This window comes from Lates calcarifer, linkage group LG6, assembly GCF_001640805.2.
Source record: "Lates calcarifer isolate ASB-BC8 linkage group LG6, TLL_Latcal_v3, whole genome shotgun sequence".
NCBI lineage: Eukaryota > Metazoa > Chordata > Actinopteri > Centropomidae > Lates > Lates calcarifer.
Window position 1 is genome coordinate 12,335,669 of NC_066838.1, and position 19,774 is coordinate 12,355,442.

The 19,774-nt window shown below is 39.6% G+C and overlaps 1 protein-coding gene and 2 long non-coding RNA genes across 4 annotated transcripts in view; 1 reads left to right on the plus strand and 2 right to left on the minus strand.

Annotated features, from left to right (window-relative positions):
• The window catches only part of LOC108876538 (uncharacterized), a 24,439-nt gene extending 14,349 nt beyond the window's left edge, over positions 1-10,090 (minus strand). The window contains exons 1-2 of the long non-coding RNA XR_001960005.2: positions 9,968-10,090; positions 9,511-9,619 (exon numbers count right to left, since the gene is read on the minus strand). This is a non-coding gene — a long non-coding RNA (uncharacterized LOC108876538). The remainder of the gene's footprint in view (positions 1-9,510; positions 9,620-9,967) is intronic.
• Positions 9,649-15,267, plus strand: dclre1b (DNA cross-link repair 1B). 2 transcript variants are annotated; one of them, XM_018666121.2, is made up of 4 exons: positions 9,649-10,313; positions 11,352-11,517; positions 11,637-11,819; positions 12,406-15,267. In XM_018666121.2, exons 1-4 carry the CDS (start codon positions 10,116-10,118, stop codon positions 13,713-13,715), a joined length of 1,857 nt encoding a protein of 618 aa, XP_018521637.1. In that variant the 5' UTR covers positions 9,649-10,115; the 3' UTR covers positions 13,716-15,267. The 2 variants fall into 2 exon arrangements, with proteins under 2 accessions (XP_018521637.1, XP_050927147.1); XM_051071190.1 differs by having other exon boundaries at positions 9,649-9,792.
• Positions 15,268-17,660: 2,393 nt separating this feature from the next.
• LOC108876396 (uncharacterized) lies at positions 17,661-18,663 on the minus strand. The gene is made up of 2 exons (XR_001959988.1): positions 18,034-18,663; positions 17,661-17,726 (listed from the first exon to the last, which is right to left on the minus strand). It is a non-coding gene; the product is annotated as an uncharacterized LOC108876396 (long non-coding RNA).
• Positions 18,664-19,774: the final 1,111 nt, after the last annotated feature.

The window sequence follows — 19,774 nt, forward strand, 5'->3', positions numbered from 1 at the left end:
CTGCTGACAATGAGATAGACGCAGCTAACACAGATGCACTGGCAGCAGATCGAGATTGGCTGCTTATTTCACTGTTTGAAAAATGCTGCATGCCGGAAAGTGGAATCACCTTGAAAAAGTATCTCTGATAGTTTGAATTTGTCCCTCTGGCTCAGTGTCTACAATAGAAAAACAGTTCATTTAGAACTGAACAGTGTCTTTCACTGACACTCGGTGCTTCGGTCTAGCAAATGAGCTCTGTGTCCCACTTCTGTCATCGCTCCTGAGAATGATTCATAGTTGACAGCAGCAAAAAATCAAAGCAGCAAATTAATTTCTCATAACCTGTCTATTTGGGGATAGCACTTTAAAAAATCAAGAGTAAGTGCTCCGTTAGCTCCAATGAAGTGAGCTCCAAAGCGCTCTGCCTGCTATTTCTGTAATCTAGCTGCTCTTTGCTGCAGTCCCCAGTGAATAGCAAACATCTTTTGTTAACACTTTAAGCCCTGTGTAAGACCTCAGCTCTCTGGGGGCTACTGAAGGTATTAATATTTCACTCCCTGTACATAAGATGAAACTTAAAAGACCATCAAACTGGCAGTGAGTGTTTATCTAAAGGGTCAGCTGACACAACAGATGGAGAAAGATAAATGTTGATTCCTTTTCAATCTCAGTGGAGGAGAGTATGGAAATCTGTCTTTCCTCCTTGTGAAGCAAGATGCACAGTATAAAGTGCCTCTTACTGTGTAAGCTACATTCAAGATACCACTGTGCCTGAGCAGAGTTGAATAAGGTTAAGCAAGAGCAGTGTTTTATAACACAACTTCATTTCTGACAAGAGACCAGTGATGGCCTGCGTGGCCTGTTGAATAAATAATAAAGTGGCTATAATCAACAGCCTATTTTTAAACCACCATTAACAATGGATCATGTGACTTCTTGTACAGTATGTAAAAACCAACAAAGATTTATCAACCCACTCTGTGGTTTCCTTCAGCCCTACTTTACTGCTTCTCTCTTATTTTTTATTATTATTCATATTGTTTTTGGCTAAATTAATTAATGCTGATGTTGTCTTCTGGGTTTGTAAATAGGCAACAAGTTCACCTTATTTATGGCTTTACCATAGGGCTTTACGTTTGAACTTGTTTCTGCTGCCCCCTAGTGGCCAAAAAAAGAAACAGTAAGTGCAGTTTAACAGTTGTTAGATAGATGATTGATAGATGATTGTTGTATGTGTGTTTTTTAAACTACTTTTTGTCTTTTTTTGATAATTACTTTATTCTTGATTGCATAACTTTATGGTACATTACTCCCCCTTTTCCCCACAGGATTTTTCTGTGCCCTCTTCATTTCTTTCTTTTCAAAAAGAGTTTTGAATAGGTTTCTTTTCCTTGTCTGATTTTGGGGTAGTTTCTGTGTATCTATTTTAGAATTTTATACATATATTATCCTGGTTCTACATTTTGTTGTCTATCATGTAATTTTAGATTCAGTTAACTTAATGACTTGAGTGGTTGTAATCCTTTCATACTGTACAGGACCTTTAATTAGACATTCTTTTTAACCTTAACTTAACCTGACTGAGTGAGCCTTGTCAAAAAATTGGTTTCTTATCATAAAAAATAAAAGTACTGGAGCTACAGTGCAAGTGTGCATGGCTTCACCTTCTATTTAACCTGTGCGGTCTGCTGTCACGCTATCACAGTCAAATGTTGCGCTACCTCAATGGATTTTTTACATTTTAGTTCAGTCTTTGAAGTCCTGTGATACCAGCGAAGAGGTAATGAAGACAAATGAAGGCTTCCTGTTCAGGCTCATTATTGGAAATCACTCGTCTGAATAAATGTACTGCTCTGTGCATTTAGACTTCAGAGGGACCGTCTGCAGTCTTGTTATTCATCCAGGGTACAGCAATTTGCTTCATGGCTGAGTCATATTGGTCATTTCAGTTCATCTGATTAACATAGACCGGCATACCAGCTAATTAGATACACAGACTAATGCAATATAGTGTAATAACCCTGCAATAAAATCTTTGCCCAAAAGGAGCTCATTCACCTCTTCAGTCATTTGGTGTTGTGGTGTTATTCAAAGACGTTTTAATGTTTTGTCCACCCCTGTTTATGTAGGAATTGACGAGGCGGACAGAACAGTAGACAGGCGTTGCAAACTAGCATAAGCTATAAATGCTGTGGTATGTGGCATTGGTCAATGTCAATAAACGTTAAATGAATTAGAAACACCTTTCAGAACGGTGCAGTTGAGCACAACAGCACCACTAACTATAGCTTTTAAATTCAGGTGAATCACGTCTCCATACACACTGTTAACAAAGTCTGAACATTATAAACTCCACAAAGATAGGATATATTACATTTATTACACAGACCCAATAAACCAGTCACTCGGTTAATATCCAATTCTACAGCCTCAGGTTTAACACGACCACTGCAGTCATGTACAAGTGTCCAATAATTCATACACGGAGCTACAGTCCACTGTAATTTACTTTCCTTGCCCCTGCCTGTGTCAGATGAAGACCTCCATGCATGACCTTTAAAACTGTTGTATCAGCTGTCTCAGTCCTCTGTGAAGCCATAACATGTGCGCTGATTCACCTCAGTTTATACCGTCTGTAACTGATGCTGAGCAGACCATCCATGAGCATTAAATACTGGCATCTGGCAGGGGCACAGGAAGAGAGAGCGAGATGAGATAAAAGAGCATTTTTCATTCACTCCCCTCTCTGTGGTAGAAGCACTCTAGGATGTTTACCTGAGCATTTTTCTTTTTTTATTGCACCAGCATCTGGCTTTTTTTTAAAATCTATGCAAATTCTTGTCAACTATGAGGACTTCATTTTGAGCAGATTTAACAGGGAAGAAATCAAATACATTTCAACAGATAATTAAATGTGAAGGTAACTATATCATATTAAAATGTAATCCTCAGGAGAAAAAAAAACTATGCTCTTGCAGTTCTTCTGTTTTACCAATCAAAACTGTAGGTATACAGAAAATTTTTATGTGTTGAGAGTTTCTCTTTAGTATAGTCCTACTGTATCAAATGCACAAGGCAACAAACCCTTTAGTTTGGCCAGTAGAATAAGACAGTCTTTCATCTTGTCAATTAATGCCATCAATATCATGACAAACTCAAGATTCATTGTATATATCAGGGTGTGGGAATACTAAAAAAGTGGAATGAGAAAACTGTGAAGCCAGATGGAAAAGGCTGCCGTTGGAAAAGACAAAACAAGAAACTGAAAAGAGGAGGGCAAGAATAGAAGCATCCCGGGGAAAGAAAAAACAGGGAGAGATGCCATAAAAGTGTCTTTTATGTCAGCCCAACTGGAGCTGCATGAATAATTTCAGTCATTTTCTATTGCACTGTCTCAATCCACAGTTGTGTAAATGATAACAAAAGCATAACAAAAAAGTGGGTTAGCCAGAAAGCCAACTATGGGGAAATCCAGAGGTATCGCCTTGCTAATTTCGTACTGGAAAACCCTGCTATTACTCATTTCAGTTTGCCCTCAGCCATCTTATATCAACCACAAAAAAAAAAAAAAAAGCCACTTATCTTCTAAGAAGCTGAAAGCGCTGCAATGCTAATGTGGCAACAACTGCCAACATTCCTACATCATTCAGAGACTATTTAACTTCTACTTTCAAATCCATTGTTCAACTGAGACAGTACATGAAATCTACTGTCACTTAATCCTTAACTAACTTGCTCACTTGTTCTCTTTCTGTCTTTTTGTGCAAAAATACTCAGCTGCCTAATCCTGCATGGAGAGATAAGAGTTAAACTGCTATCAAAGTGAGTGGTACTGATCTCATATTTGATATTTACCGACTTAACTTTCCTTTTAAGTGATTGTAAACTCAATGGACAAAGGTCATGTAGGTCGCTACTGTGGCAGGACATTTAGAATCAAAGGCTGTGAATCTCCAAAGCCTAAAAATGCCTGGTGACAAATGAAACATCCTGTAGCTTTACTGCTCATGATGATATATGAAGAAAAAATGATGTACTTGTTTTTTATGCGGTAAATGAATACTGCAGAGACAGTGTATTGATTGTCTGACAGCCCAACGAGAATACAGACACTGTTTAACTTGCTGTAAATCAATCTGTAGTTGCAGGTACATGGGAGTAGCCAGCAGAATGGCTGTATTACCGCACAGTGTTTATAATGAGGTAGCTAATGAGGATTACCCACAGCCTCGTACAGATTGACACACTGATACCTGCATTTTCCCCAGCTCGCTGTTTTGCCCTGTTAATAAACTGTACACAAAGCTCACAGGGGAAGCTAACATCACATCATCTTAATACACTCCGACTGGGCCTCAGGCCTGCTGTGTGTGTGTGTGTGTGTGTGTGTGTGTGTAGGCCCCGGTGCCTCATTAGCAGTGTGTTGTTTTGACGTTTGTCTGCTTTACCAGCCAGACTGTTATAGTCCCAAACGAGGTTACCCCCATTTTTCTGCAGCTGCTCAGTGCCAGCCCCTTCAAGGTTGCTGTCAGCAACTAACCAACAAAACACACCACACCTCCACAGTCACCCACAATAACAACAGGCCATTTCTTCTGCCTGTTCCCATTGGGCAATATTACAGGGGATGTGTGAAATGAGAAGGGAGGCAACCACAGTTAAGTTTTCTTGTAGCCTCATGGGTGCCGTAACACTGCTGGGAAATGATCGAACAGTTGCTCCACAGTAAATGCAGCTCTTTGCGATACTGTCCCATACATGCATTATGCACATGGGGAGCACTTTGCTAAATCATGGGCAAACACATAATATGTCATGCACATTGATACACTACAGCATACTGCAGCCCCGTGAGTACAGTTTCTTTGGGACCTTTATGATCAAATATTCATCACGTCTTTTATTACGGTTTAGTGTACTGGGTACCACTGGCACGAATAAGCACTTCTTTAGATCTGTGACATCTGTAAAAGTGAAAGCAAAATCATAGTGGTCACACAGGATAAACTGGAATTATATAAATTCTGAATAGTGACTTTCTGTGACCACTTCACATGAAGACTTGCTCTAATATAGCCTCTCTCTTTACCACGGTCGCTCATTTTGTGCTTTCCCTCGAGCCTGAAGCCAGCAGACTTGAAACTATACTTGAAAACCCATATTTCACAGCTGAATGGTAGTGCCTCTCTTCCAAGTGAAAGATGCTCTTACTGCAGATTTTCATTTTTCTGACCAACATCCAATCTCTGGGCCATTTCAGTAATGCACCTGCAATATTAGTTGTCCAGTGTAGAGAGAAAGGAGTTTCTAAAAAGCCTCTTAGTGCTAAAATCCCTTTTTTCTTCTTCTTTGTTTCCATGGGGCATTTTCATCAAAACGCTACATGACTTCTGTGAAATCTGTGAAATGATCTACATGAGAAGTGTAATGGAGGAGAGTCAACAGAAGTGACATGAAAGCAATTGAAAATCTGTTATCACAGCGACAAACCACTCATGCAAAAATATGTTACATGCATAGGCTGAGGCAACGTATACAAATCTGTTCAGTGGATGATCGCATCCCTCCTTGCTCATGTGGAAAAATAAATGATACACAGCTGGGTGTTCTTGTTGTTGTCAACAGCACATTTGTGAGGTGTTGTCAGCTGTCAGGGCTGGTCATGTGAGGAACAGCAAGAAGAAGAGCTGTCTGTAAGAAACAAATCTGTCTGCTTCAGCAAAACTGCGAAAAATCTTGGGACTCAACTAAAATCTGTTCTTTCTCTCTCTCAAGCTTTTATCCATTGCTCAGGGCAGGAATGTTAGTTATGCCTGTACCAGGGAGAAATGGACTATTACACACAACATTACACAAATTCAATACAGTTTTAGAGACTTATTTGCAGTGTAGTAAACATTACTCGAATCACCCTTTCACACTCCAACCTTATAGCATTCTAGTCTAGTGCATGTGGGGGCAGTGTGGCACATATTAACATAAATAAAGTGCAATGGTATTCTGGTGTGTTTCTTGTGCAATTTTCATATTGTTCATAACATTTTTTTCTTGTAAGGCCAAGGATCAATTAAAAATGTTTACCTTCTCTCTCAGGACTACATGTACTACTGATGTTTGTTAAGATGCCACCATCTATGAGAGCTTTCAGTCCTCGTGGACTATGATTTTCCTTATGCCTGCATCCTACCAAGACAGATTCAAAAAGACCTGGAGCCCTCCAGGAAGACAATTAGAGTCATCTCTCTCTCTCAGTATGCAGCGTTGCCGTGACAGCAAGCTATGAGCACATTGCTGTATGCATAATGTAGCCCCTAAAACTGCACCCTTCGCTGGTCCACGGGAGACCTTTGGCAGGCTGACTGCATGCCACGCCACACTCTTGAAACTCTAATGAACTGAGTTAATCAAATCAAGTGAGTGGGGGGAATCAACTGGCTCTCATAACCAACAATATACTGTGGCGTGTCATGGCTTGAAGCCCGGCCAGAAATAGCAGCTCCTCCACCTCTAACGCTAGGTGTTACAGCAGAGTGGAAAAGAGGGTGGTCACCAAGACACGCTGTAAAAAGGATTAGACAGCGATCATGTTGCTGTGCTGTGGTATTGTGTGAGTGTTTGCGCCGGCGTGTCAAAATGACGAGCAGCAAGAGCACAAAAAGAGAGATCATGAAAACCCTATTCAGGATGACAGAGTGGAAAAGGATGGAGTCATGAAAACAAAACAAAGGCATGTCAGTACAGAGAGGAGAGAGTGGAGAAAACAAGAGAGTGACAAAGAGATAGATAGAGAAGGACAGATGAAATAAGTGAGAACACATGTCAAAATGAAAACATGCATTCTCACTAGCTGGTTTTAGCCAACAACTTGCCCTTAGCCCCCAAGGGACGTCTTCAGCTTCTCACACATGTCCAGAAATATCTGTAGGAATGTGTGGACTGCACCACTGCATCATCCCTGGGGGGATATAAGAAATAAAGCTGCCACTGTCCCTGACTGTACAAATTTGTCGACTCAGATGAATGGAGGCAATGGAGCTCATTATTCATGTGCGATCAATGTAATAGTGATCCCACAATGTAATAGTGAGAGTTTTTGGATTTGAGGGACATTTTGAAAGTCAGCGCCACTACTGAGAACATCACGACACAATGCTTAGAACCAGTTTCTTAGCTCTATATAGCATAGAAGAAAAAACAGAGAAGGTCACACTGGCAAACTAAGACCAGCAGAAGTGTAATACCAGCAGAGGCAGATCACAGACTGTGCAGCCATCTGCTGTCCTAGCATCACTGCTGCTGTCTGACAGCACTTGTGTTTTACTCTGCATAACAACATGACAGAAAAGACAACTCATCCTGCTGACCTCAGCAACCTTTGATTTGACACATGTAAACAGAGCTGCTCTTTTCACTCACATCACCAAGCTCATATTCTTATTATTCTGGAGTATAAAGTAGGGCACCTGGGTTTTGAATTTATAATGTGCTGGTAAAAATAAAACCATGAGCTGGGACTGAGGTTTAAGTGTTAATGAGGACACTGAATTTTATTTGTGGATGTTTTGCTGATTGATAATGACTACATTATATGTGGTGTATACATGGTGGATATTTGCCATATGAAAATATTCCATTCAAACTGAAGCACTGTTACTGCACTGCAGCTGTAATTATGTATGTATGTTTTACTGCATGTGCCAGATATGACTGTGCTCACAATTCATATATCAAAAAGTAAAATATGTACAAGTAAATGTAGGGTCCAGCAACTAAAAATGAAGCACAACTAAGAGAAATAATGATAAAACACTGTGGGGTTATGTGTGATTACTGTAGAAAAATCAACTTATCATACACTTCTAAGAGCAAAATTGTAATTAATTACCTGCCAACTTGTCTCTTGACTACATAAAGTTAACTCACGCTGTGCACTAATCTAAAGAGCATCCAGCTGTGTAACTTATCATAAAGCATTAGATGAGAATAGTAACAGGGGCTCCACTGAAGTCGACCCACTCCTGTTCATTTAATCACGAGCACAATGTATTTCATCTCCAGCATAAGGTTTCCACAGGGTATATGTGTGTAGGTGAGTGTGTGTGTGTGTGTGTGAGGGAGGGGAAGATAGATAATTAACTATGAAGCAGTGTATGATTAATGTGCTTCAGGGTACGAGAAGAGGACGTATGCGATGTGTGATAAGAGAGCACTGTGCAGCAATCCCAGGTATAATCCTGAAAAGTGAGCGGTGTGCAAATGTGGGGGGTGGGGGGGTGGGGTGGGCTACAATGGGTTGCTGTCACCATAGAAACGGCCCCATTTAGTAGTAGTGCCCCCCCCAACACACACACACACACACACACACATACAGAGCTAAAAAATAAAAAAAAATGTCATCTACAAATATTCAAATATTACAGACAGTTTGATGTTTCAGTTTGATCTTCTTAAAAGCATTGTGCCAGATGAGTCAGCCACGGTCTTAGACAGGAAGCAATCCATCATCCAATATCACAGTCAGGTAAACAATATCTTATACACTGCTGTCTTTGCAGTAGAAGAAAAATAAGCTTCCATATACAAGTACATGAGAAATATTCAAGACATTTTATGTTTGTTTTTGTTGTCACCTTGAGGGGAAAAAACATAATGTGCTGCTTTACAACTGAATGGATATTTTTGCTTTTAGAACTACACTATAAAATCTAAATGAACAGGAAATGTGTATTTTCCTGAATTTGTTAGACCATTGTCTTCTCTGTTTTTACAGACTCTTTTATAATATGGGCATCTTGCAAATAAATGTCCTACAGGCTCTTTTTTTTTTTTTTTTTTTTTTTTTTGCCAAACATCTAATTGTCATAACAGAACAGTTTTCTCTCTCTTGGCTCCATCTTGTGGACAGCAGTGAACAAGTCGGTCAATTTCAGGGGGTGCTGTATATGCAGGCTATGTGCTGAACACGGTCGGTCAAGTACATTTGTTATTGACAGTTTCGTTGTGTGGATCCACAAAATGTGTGTAGCTGAAACTTGGATTTCTTGATTCATTTAGCTTTTTGTATTTTTAGAAGAGGACTTTAAAAACAGTTCAGTTCTCTAAATCAAAAACCAGAGAAACTGTACAGTAATATGTATAACCAGATTACTTGGACTTGGACTGGAAAAGATGATTGTTCAAAGGATGTCAGAAACTACTATAAAATTTCTAGTTCTAGCGTAGTTAAAGTGATACCCACTGTTTCCTTTTTAAAAAATAAGTTTTAAATAAGTTTCGTCTTTAAAGTCCCAACAAGGTTTTACATTTATGAAAGCTAATTTCTAGGAAAAAGGGGGGTATGATCAGATAAGATGATGAAAACTACAGATTACTATCTTTTTAAAATAAATATAATCATGACTAAAAATTTCATAGTTTTGACTTAGTCTCCCACTTGATAAATATCATCATTTTGGCCTACGATACATCTAATCTATTCTAGTCAGCAAACTTTTCATTCAGTCAATTTATCTTATTACTTGTACTCACGGAATATCACGGTCCTGCTTTTCTGCTCACTTTGCTGGAGATATTCATTGCGGCCCCATACGGTCCGACCTCTAGGTGGCAGTATACAACAACCAGGACACCAGCTGTACTGCGAACCCCAAGAAGAATAAGAAGAAACGGAAGAGGCGTTGAGTGTCAAATTGAAAACAGAAATGGCGGGGTGTTTACGCTGTTACTGTAGAACTGTTAGAACTGTAACTGTGAAAATGTAACGACAAGCTGTGTGTGATGCCGATGGTTGGTGTTGCGAAGTAACAAAGAGTAAGTCGGTTAAAGCTAATCTGCGTTAAAACTGTGTTTAGCACAACGTCGGGAGTTCTTTCTCACGTTAGCTAAAGTTAGCTTCCAATGGGTTCTTTCTCGATTGTTATTGCCAAGCCGCGTTACGTTACAACAGTGCAGTGTATACTGAAACAAACTTATTTTTATGACTCACTTCAACAACTGTTACTTCTGCTGGTCTGCGTCGCCAAATAACTAGAAGAGTAGCAGTCAAGTAGATAATTTTACAGTTAACATCAGTCATCAACCCACCTGCTGCCGCATCACTGGGTGTTGAACATCCAGGAAAATCACACAGCATCATGTCCGGCAATGGGAGAGTCATCCCGGACACCCCGTTGGCCGTAGACTTCTGGCTGGTGCGGAAGTGTCCCGGCACCCGGCTGTTTTTCTTGTCCCACATGCATAGCGACCACACGGTGGGTTTGACCTCCACCTGGAGCAACCGGCCCATCTATTGTTCACCGACCACTGCTGCACTGCTCAGACTCAAACTACAGGTGAGGAAGGGCGTGGTCGAGAAGGGGGTCATGAAACACGTGCGTGGATGCACTAGTGACGTGAAAACATACACGTGCACTAGGTCTTAAATCGAGATCCCTTAGAGTTAAGATTTCACGTTATTTCTCTGCTTCACCTGTGACAGCTTACCTCAGTGTACTGAACCGTTTTATGTGGATAGGAGCTGTGAAGGGGCATAACAGCTATTTGTCACACACACTTAAACACAATGATTTCTGACTCAGTGTTTGCATTCAGATGTGGTTTAAAATTCTGTTCTTATATGTTTACAGTGTTAAAACATAATAACTTTTGTGGCTCTTCAAAGCCAATGTAGTTTCCAAGTTTAGAAAGTTAGATCAGTACTGACTGAATCATTACCAGAACGTGTAATGGTTGACAATTCTCATTTATCTTGCAGACATATTTGTTATGACAAACATTGTTACAAACTCATGTCTCGTGGTTAGGCATTACAAATAAGAAATATACTGTAGATTATCAAAAAGATCCAAAAGCTAACAAAGTTAACAAGCATGACAGGGTAATTAAAAAGGAAATGGGAATGGGATCTTAGTAAGAAGAGCAGCAAAAAAACAAAACAAGTTTAGTGTTATTTGGCATAGTCGCTGCAAGTCTCTAAAATTTTAATCAAACACCATCCTTCCTAAAAGATATTATCCTGTTTGGTGTTTTGATGGTGGAGAGTGCTAATATGTAGTCTAAAATCTTCCACAGGTGTGAAGATGAGTTTAAATTTACTGAATGTGGGGGTCACAGCATATCATTAACGTTCTTTTCATCTTCATCAAACCATTCAGTCATCTTTCATGCTTGTATGGCAATATCTGCACTCATTTATTCAAGGTTTTCCTTTCTTACTGGTTTAGTTGGGAATTAGAATAAGTTGATAGTTATAAGTTATTTTGTGTAGCTTTGACATGAAAATTTCATCATAAGGGTTAGAGTGGTAAAGGGTGTGTTCATTTTTTTTGTACATTCTGCATCTTCTCCTGATTATTTCTCTTTGCTCTCAGGTGAAAGAGCAGTGGATCCATCCACTAGAGCTGGGTGAGCCATACCTGCTGCCACTGGATGACATTGGCAAGGAGAAGCTAACAGTCACCCTGATAGATGCCAACCACTGTCCAGGGGCTGTCATGTTTCTCTTTGAAGGCTACTTTGGCTCTATACTGCACACTGGTCAGTGTCTGAATGCTCTGGAAAACAATTTTTATCTGCTTTTTCTAGGGTGTGAAGAAATATTTAAGTTATGCGCCTTGTGGTTGTTTTTTCAGCATTGACACTCTTCTTCATTTTAGGTGACTTCAGATATGCCCCCTCAATGCTGCGTGAGCCATGCCTGAGGACAAACACCACTATAGATGTCCTGTACCTGGACAACACCAACTGTGACCCCAACCGCACCTTACCATCCAGACAGCGAGCCACTCAACAAATCAAAGAAATCATCCGCAGCCACCCCAACCACAATGTTGTCATAGGTAATTTTGTATAGACCTTTTCTTTGACACAGCTTTCTGTTGTAAACATGTATAAAAAGGTGATTTGATCAAGCGTCACAACAAGCTAACAGCTCATAAACATGATGGTCCATATAGGGGACTTGTTTTTACTTATTGTTTCTTATATTATTAGACTGTATCAGTGGCACAGTGCTGCAGTGGTTAGCACTGTCACCTCACAGTTTGGTCGAACTGGGGTCTGAACCCCAGTTCACTTGGGGCTTTTCTGAGTGGAATTTGTATGTTCTCCCTGTGGCTGCACAGGTTCTCAGTACTTTGGCTTCCTCCCACAGTCCAAAGACATGCAGATTAACTGGCTCCAGTGCCCCTACAACCTTTAAGGATAAGCAGTATAGATAATGAATGAATATATCATTATTATTATCCCTAGGATGATGGTGAACATCAGTAGCTTAATACAAAATTATCAGGTCTTTAAAAAAACTGGAAAACACTGGAAATTGAAATAGTTGGTACTGTGCGTCAGATGAGAAAAAAAATCTTAATTATTATGATGTTATCAAATATGCAATTGTTATTTAGCTGACTTTGTTGTGCTTTACAGGTCTGTATGCACTGGGAAAGGAGTCCCTGCTGTTGGAGCTGGCGATGGAGTTTAAAACCTGGATTGAGGTGAGCTTTGAGAGGATGGAGACCCTCAAAGTTCTAGAGCTGCCTGATGTTTTCACCACTGACCTGGGAGCTGGTCGAATACGAGTTGTGATGCAGTCAGAGATCTCTTCTGCCGCTTTGTACCAGTGGAACAAAGAACATCCCACTTTGGCCATCGTCCCCACCAGCAGGCCCCTGGTATCCTTCCACCCCAGCGTCTATGTGGTGCCCTACTCCGACCACTCCTCTTATCAAGAGCTGGAGGATTTTGTCTCTGCGCTTAAACCTACCTCCATTGTGCCCATTGTAGGAAACTGTGTACCTGAATATCTCTCTGCCTTACTGCCCAGCAAAAAGCGCCATGAAATCCTGGTGCCTGAGTCAGTCCGACACTACATGTTGAGACAGCCTGAGAGTGAGCTCAGCTCATCAGTATACACCAGCCTTCGCCGCAGACTCTTCAAACCTCCCCCCAAAGGGGTGGTATTTGAGTCTCCTCTGAGGGGATTCGTGGGGTCATGCGAAGATGTCTGTGAAGCAGAATGCCTGGAGCAGGATGCTCCCGAGGAAGAGACAGACATAGAAAGTAGTGAAAAGGACTCTGAGTATATCCTTGTGGATATTAGCAAGAAACTCACCCCTAACAAAAACAGAGGAGGGGCTGGAGACATGTGGAGCCTCAATATTGTCCAGACAGTCTCTGAAGATATGGTGATGGCAGAGCCGGTGGCTCTTAGTCAACTCACCCAGAGAAACTTTGCTCCAGTGGAAATTCTGACAAACTCCAGCGTCTGCTTGAAGCCTGTCAGTACGACAAGAATCCCTTTTGAAACGAATACCAAAATACTAAACGAGACAGGATCAAGGCAACATAGCAGTAGTCAACAAAGTGAACATGAAAACGTTGAGAACATCCACACGCTGTCACATGATGACAGCATGAGTCAATACAGTGGGCATGGAATCGATCAGGACAACAACATAACATCAGACGACAATAACGTGAGTCGGCACGCTGGATGTGAAAATGATTGGGACAACAGTGTGACATTATTGCAGAGAAGCCCAGATACCAATTCATCTAGCCTCTGGAATGAGCTGAGGGAAGAGTATCTGCAGGAGCTTGAAAACAATATTTTAAAGAACCTACCCTTCACAGAGGAGGACTTTGAGCCCTGGGGCCTCCTGCCACAGAGCTTTGTGAAACAGTTCGCCCTCTCTCCCCAAAATGATGCAAGAGAGGATGACATGTCAGGAAAATAATGTGACCTGAAGTTTTTGCCTTGCTTTAGAGGCCTTGAAGAGTTTCCTGTCTGTGTTAACATAAGCACTTTAAAGCCACAACACCTTTTTCTCTGTCCTTGGTAACTTCCTACTTTTATATGGTCAAATCCTTTTTGTGCCTCCATTTTGTGAGGGTGGCATAGAGTTTAGAAAAGCTGGCTTGTGATCAGAAAGTCAGGAGTTGGTCCTTGAACTGGACTTCTGAAGTGATGGACTAACCTTTGGCTTCACCTTGGCGTCCTGGATGTCTAAGCCATGGCAGCTTTCTGTCTTTAAAGAAATCATCATTTCTTTGTTGTGGTGGAAAAAAAACTAATCGGTGATCTTAATGGACTTACCATGGATGTGGCTGAGTCAGAGCTCACAGTAGTCAGTGATGTTTGTAAAGTCACATTTCACAATATAAAGAAGTAAGCAATTTCTTTTTTTTCTTTCTTTTTTGCCTTGAGAACTGGTTGTCTTGAAGCTGTGGTGTTTTTTTTTCCTCCTTCATGAAGTCCTTTGAAATCTGAGTGGATGGAGAAGTTTTTGCTGCTGCAAAGAACTTTGTTATTGGCCAAAATCTGAATTTAGTTTTAGCCTAAGAGGTAAAACAAAGCAAGATTTTTTTATGCCATATGCCATATCAGCCTTTTTCACCAAGACTTTTATTTTATATTTTTACAGTGCATCAGTAACATTCTTTTTGGTTAAATTAGAAATTTTCATTAAGGTGTGGTTTTGGTTTATCTGTATTTTGCAGTTTTGAGTCAGGAGGAGTTGTTGCACTGGTACTTTATGATGAAATTCTATTATTTTGCACCTGTGGCAATGTTCTTTTCTTTGTTAATTCACCACTTAAACCAGAAAAAATAGCATATAACACTCCACAGTCCAAAACACTTTAACCCTGACATTACATTTTTTAAAGGAATCAGTGAGAAGTGTAATTGTTAAAAAGAAGTTATGTTAAATTAGATGAATGTGTATTGAATAGCAGTATTGCTTCTGATTGTATTCCTACAACAGCTTAATGTGTGTTTCATAGTGTTTCTTGTTCCCATGACCGCCTGCCAACTCCAAGAAGTTGCTGCTATTATCCTTTTTAGATGTTTTGATTTGAGGTGGCAAAAACCAGCGGCATGCCGCTTGACCACTCTATGGGAATTTAATAGTGTTAATCCCAAATCTTGGACTACAGCACTAAATCTCATTGACCTGTTAACATTTGTGAAACCACACTTTGCCTTTTTGTTTGGGGAAAAAAATATGACTTTTGGCTGTATTTTATCCAAATAACTAGAAAAAAAGATGCACCAATAGGAAAATCTGTGTTTATTCTAATGACTTACTGCATGCTGTATTTACCATTTTTATTCATATTCATGAACAAAGAAGCATTGTTTATTTGATAAATGAAAATGTTCTGCTTCAGTGAGATTAATGTCTTGTAAAATAAAGGAAAAGTAAACTGTAACTATAATATTTATGTTGAATGCAGGCTCCTTGGGTTGCTAGTTGTTTCCCCAATAAATTACAGATTTTTTGCCAATTAATGTGTTTTGGTGTTTCTTTCATGTTTCCATCTTTAGGTCTGATAACTATAAATCTCCAAATACTGCAACGCAGAGAATGTGTTCTTAGCATCTATTGTACATTTCCTGCTGCAATGGAGTTATTTTTCCATCAGATGGCAGTAGTTTGTTTAAAACATCAGCAGATGCCTCTACTTCATGTTTTGCTCCTCATTTAATTAGGCTTTTAGGTTTCTGCAGCATGTCTGATTTTTGCTGAAAAAATATATGAAAAAATAAAAGATGATGTATATTTGGTAGTTAATAGCATGCTGAGCAGTAATGACTCAGCTTTCAACTAAATCCCATTGTCCCCCATGGGTTTTTTTAAAACTAACATTACACTGCAAATTAAAATCATAAAAATGTTATACGATGGCACCAATTAGCACACAAAGAACCAAGCTGATTCCGTCTGATGGTGAAAACCAAGGTCTGACCAATTTTTCTTCTGCACTCATACAAAGACTGCATGTTGCACTGCCTGACTACAGAGTAGGACTAGCTGTCACTCATTTTGGCCACCACAGAAAGGAAGTCTGGTCTCTAAGCTTTCTGGTAAGAACTACAGAGAACCTAATCCACCATCTAATAGTAAAACCTATCCAGCATCTCTTAGAAAAAAATATTCACACTGGAATAGAAGGTGCGCTCTAAACTGACATAACAGTAATATTTAGATGGCAGAATGTGGTTTATTGAAACATAGTATGTCCCCAGAGTTTAATTGCTTTGTTAAGGGTTAAATATTCTTTTGCTGTGTTACATGCAGTGACCCTGAGGACAGACAAAAACCAAACACATCTAAAATTATGGAAAGAGTGGGACAACACTTATTTTTTGTGATTGGACAGAAGCAAAGTCAATTGTTGGCTTGCATATGACACAGCGAAATGCAGCTGGAGCTACATGGAAGGTGCTACCACAAGCTCGCAAAGTGTGGTTTGCGAAATAGATCCGACTGAGAAATCACAAGAATTTTTTAGCAGATACCAGTATGACTGTAACAACAGGACTGTTTGGAAGTTCTTATGGGGCTCAGATAATTTTGATGTCCAACATCTTAAGACTCAAATGCTCGCATTACACCTCCAGAGTGTCAAAACAATTGGCTCAGGTGGTCGAGTACTGCTCTTAAGTTTGAGGTTGAATCTCCCAAATGGTTAGAAGCCTGTTTTGAAGTTCTAAGGACGTAAATTCAATCTATATGAGTCTCAATAACTTTTTTTTTTAAGTCCAAGACCAAATGCAAACATTCAAAGTATCAAAGAAATGCCTGCTGATCATCATCATTGGTAGTCCTACCAAGCAGGCATCTTGGGTTCAGTTCTTACCATGCTCAATGAATTCTGAAGTGTGAAACCAAATGCAAACATTCAAAGGCTTGAAGAAATACTTCTTAAGCATCAGACCAAATAGCTTTGGTCGTTAAACGCCTGCTTTGTAGATCTGAGGATGCTGGTTCAATTCTTACTAGGCTCAACAAGTGTTGAAGTCCAAAACCAATGCATACGCTCAAAAGTTTGAATTGTTATTGAACATAATATTTTCCAGTACCATTGCAGAGAGAAGCCCTCTGCAATGATAGTGGAAAATATTATGTCTTTTATGGATTTATTTATTTATTCATTTGAAATATGTGTTTTGAAGAATTTGTTGCATTGACATGAATGTAAAGGACAGGATAAGAATGCACTACAATTTGTGCACATCTACTGCCCTCTATCAGCTAAATCGGCAGCAAAAACTAGCAAAACTGCTTGCTGTCTTAATATGATACATTTGGGTCTTTTAGCCAAAAATGGGGCAGCAATGATTTTATGAATTATTTCTTCTCTACTCCCCCTGCATAAATTAACTCTGTTGTAATCAGTACACATTTTCTATGTAACCAAATTATTACAATATTTTCACAAACTGTGAGACAAATAATCAAAAGAAAGAATGTTAAAACACAAAGCAGCTAATAACCTAATAACACTCACAGTGCATTGGTGTGAATTATGACACATATAAATATCTACATTAACATGATCATTATTACTGTAGATCTAATAATAAGTATATTTAAATGTGACATATCATTCCAGCCTCTCGTGAAAAGGGAAGATACAAAAAATGTGTGTAAAAATGCATTGCAGGCAAGCAGCCAGTAAGTCTGTTTGTCCTAGTTTCCTAAAAGTGGAGCTATGAGGTTATCAACAGACATGTTAATATTTTTCTTGTAAGGCATGGAATGAGCAGTGAGGTAACAGGTATCTACTGCATCACTTCATCTCAATTGCAATAAAAAAATGCATGTTTCTACCCCACAGGTATGAATATAACACATCACAAACACAAACAGATAAACACGACCAGCACTGCAACATCAAGACAAGTGTCTTTTATAAATGTTCAGAACTGCTGCTTTTAGCTGATATAACTCTGGAGACCACTGAAACACAAGATGAAGATAAGAGTCTTTAGTCACAAATAAAATAATCTGCAGAAACAATGAGCAACACAAAACACAATGTAGAGTTAATGGGATATACAGTATGTTGGACATACTTTATAGATGCACACCATTATAGTTCTTGTAAGAACATATTTTGCTGCTAATACTTGTGTACTCTTACTGAAGTATGATTTTTTTCCATGCAGGGCTTCTACTTGCAATGGATTATTTATACATTGCTGGATTGGACGCCTAATTCAAATCTTAGACAGACACTGTGGCTGTACTAATACAAATGATTTACCTTGAAGATTGTGTAACATCTCCCTGATGTCCTCCGGCTCTGGATTTTCGTCGGGCTCATGGAGCTCTATCAAGGCCTCGGCACCATCTGCATGTCTTTGTTGATCGTCTGCTGACGGCATTTGTCAGTTTCTTGCATTTCCCTCTTTATTAACGATCATTTTCAGTACACGATAACAACTTATTGCGATTGCTCGGTTTAATCGATTAGAGCAACAGTAAACGATGTAAACCTCAGGCAGTTTGAGAGCTTATGGTTGCGACTTCCGCCTGGAGAATCACAGCCGCATGTTGCTGACGTCGACGTCACCGTAGTTACAGCGTCTCCTTCTCTTCACCTTCATATAATAGTTGTCAACAAATAGTGCAGTCGATCTAGGTGTAAAATCATTTTTCGTTTGGCCCTGGTCCTACCACGTCCCATCAGGCTGCACTTTTGAGAAAGTGCCTTATAAAAAGTTATCCCTGTGTGAGGTTCAGAGACCTCGGCAGCATCTTGCTGAGACATCAAATAGTCACCACCGGTGGGTTGTCAGATTGACACGAGCTGCCAACAGGAGGCTCCTCTTGCGCTCATAAAGGATGAATGACCGACTCCTGCAAGTGGGAGGAGGCCGATCTGGGATCAGTCAGCTGCGGGCTCAGAGGCGACTGCGTGCAACCGAATACTAATGATGACCAGTGGTGAAGGAGAAGTATACAGATCCTTTTCTGCATTGGTACGCTTTGCATTAAAATGTTACTTGAGTAACATCGTGTAAGTGTAAATAATAAAAGTATAAGTATTTGATGCATAAAATGTTCCTTGTGACTGTAATGCTGTTAATCATTATATACTGGATGATTTAACTGTGCAGCTGCTCAAGGTCAAGGTGATTTTTATCTGATTTATATAAGACTGCAACTAATGATTATTTTACTGTTTGCTTCAGTAAATTCAGAAAAAATTCAGAAAATAGTGTCAGCCTGTGATCACAATTACCCGAGTGACACCTTCACAATGTGTGTTTTGTCCAAACAACAGCCCAAACCTCAGAATCATTTTAAAAAATAATAATAATTAATAATAAAGCTGGAAGAATGAAGAGCTCAACATTTTTTAACAGCAAAATGATCCAAAGAATTATCAGAATAGTTGCCAGTTAATTTTCTCAATCATTTAATCAACCAATCATTTGAGCTATATTGCACCTGTATATATTAATGGGTAATTTTTTTGTATGCAACTAACTGAGGCTTTCAAATAAATGTACTGGAGTTAAAGCATTAACTGAATTCTTGTGGAGTAGAAGTATAAAGTGGCATGGAAAGAAAATGCTCAAGTACACATATCTTTAAGTTACACTTAACTACTGAGTACACGAGTAAATGCACTCACAGCACAATTACATTCCACCACTAACGATAACTGCCCAACAGAGAAGTACCACAGGGTTCATGTTTAAGCATATGAGATGCTCCACCTTCCTTCACATACTCCAGATAATCAGATTCACATGGTTGGATTGTTTTAGTTTGCTGATATTGTGTCTTAGATTATAATCTGTTGTAATCTCTCTTGAAAGCAGAGAGGGGTGGACTCTTGTACTCCTGAGATTGTCTGAATTGTCAATCAGGAGAAGAAGACTGAATTTGCATTGAGTTCTCTGCATATTTTACACAAGCCTGCTTTGTCCCCCCCTCCATTCCATTCCTGCAGCCCCAAATGCTATTTTAAGGCAGTGCACTTGTATTGCAAAAAA

Coding starts and splice junctions, on each gene's coding strand:
- dclre1b (XM_018666121.2), top strand. CDS start 10,116: ATGTCCGGCAATGGGAGAGTCATCCCGGACACCCCGTTGGCCGTAGAC. Junction 10,314..11,351: donor TGCTCAGACTCAAACTACAG/GTGAGGAAGGGC, acceptor CTTTGCTCTCAG/GTGAAAGAGCAGTGGATCCA. Junction 11,518..11,636: donor TGGCTCTATACTGCACACTG/GTCAGTGTCTGA, acceptor TCTTCATTTTAG/GTGACTTCAGATATGCCCCC.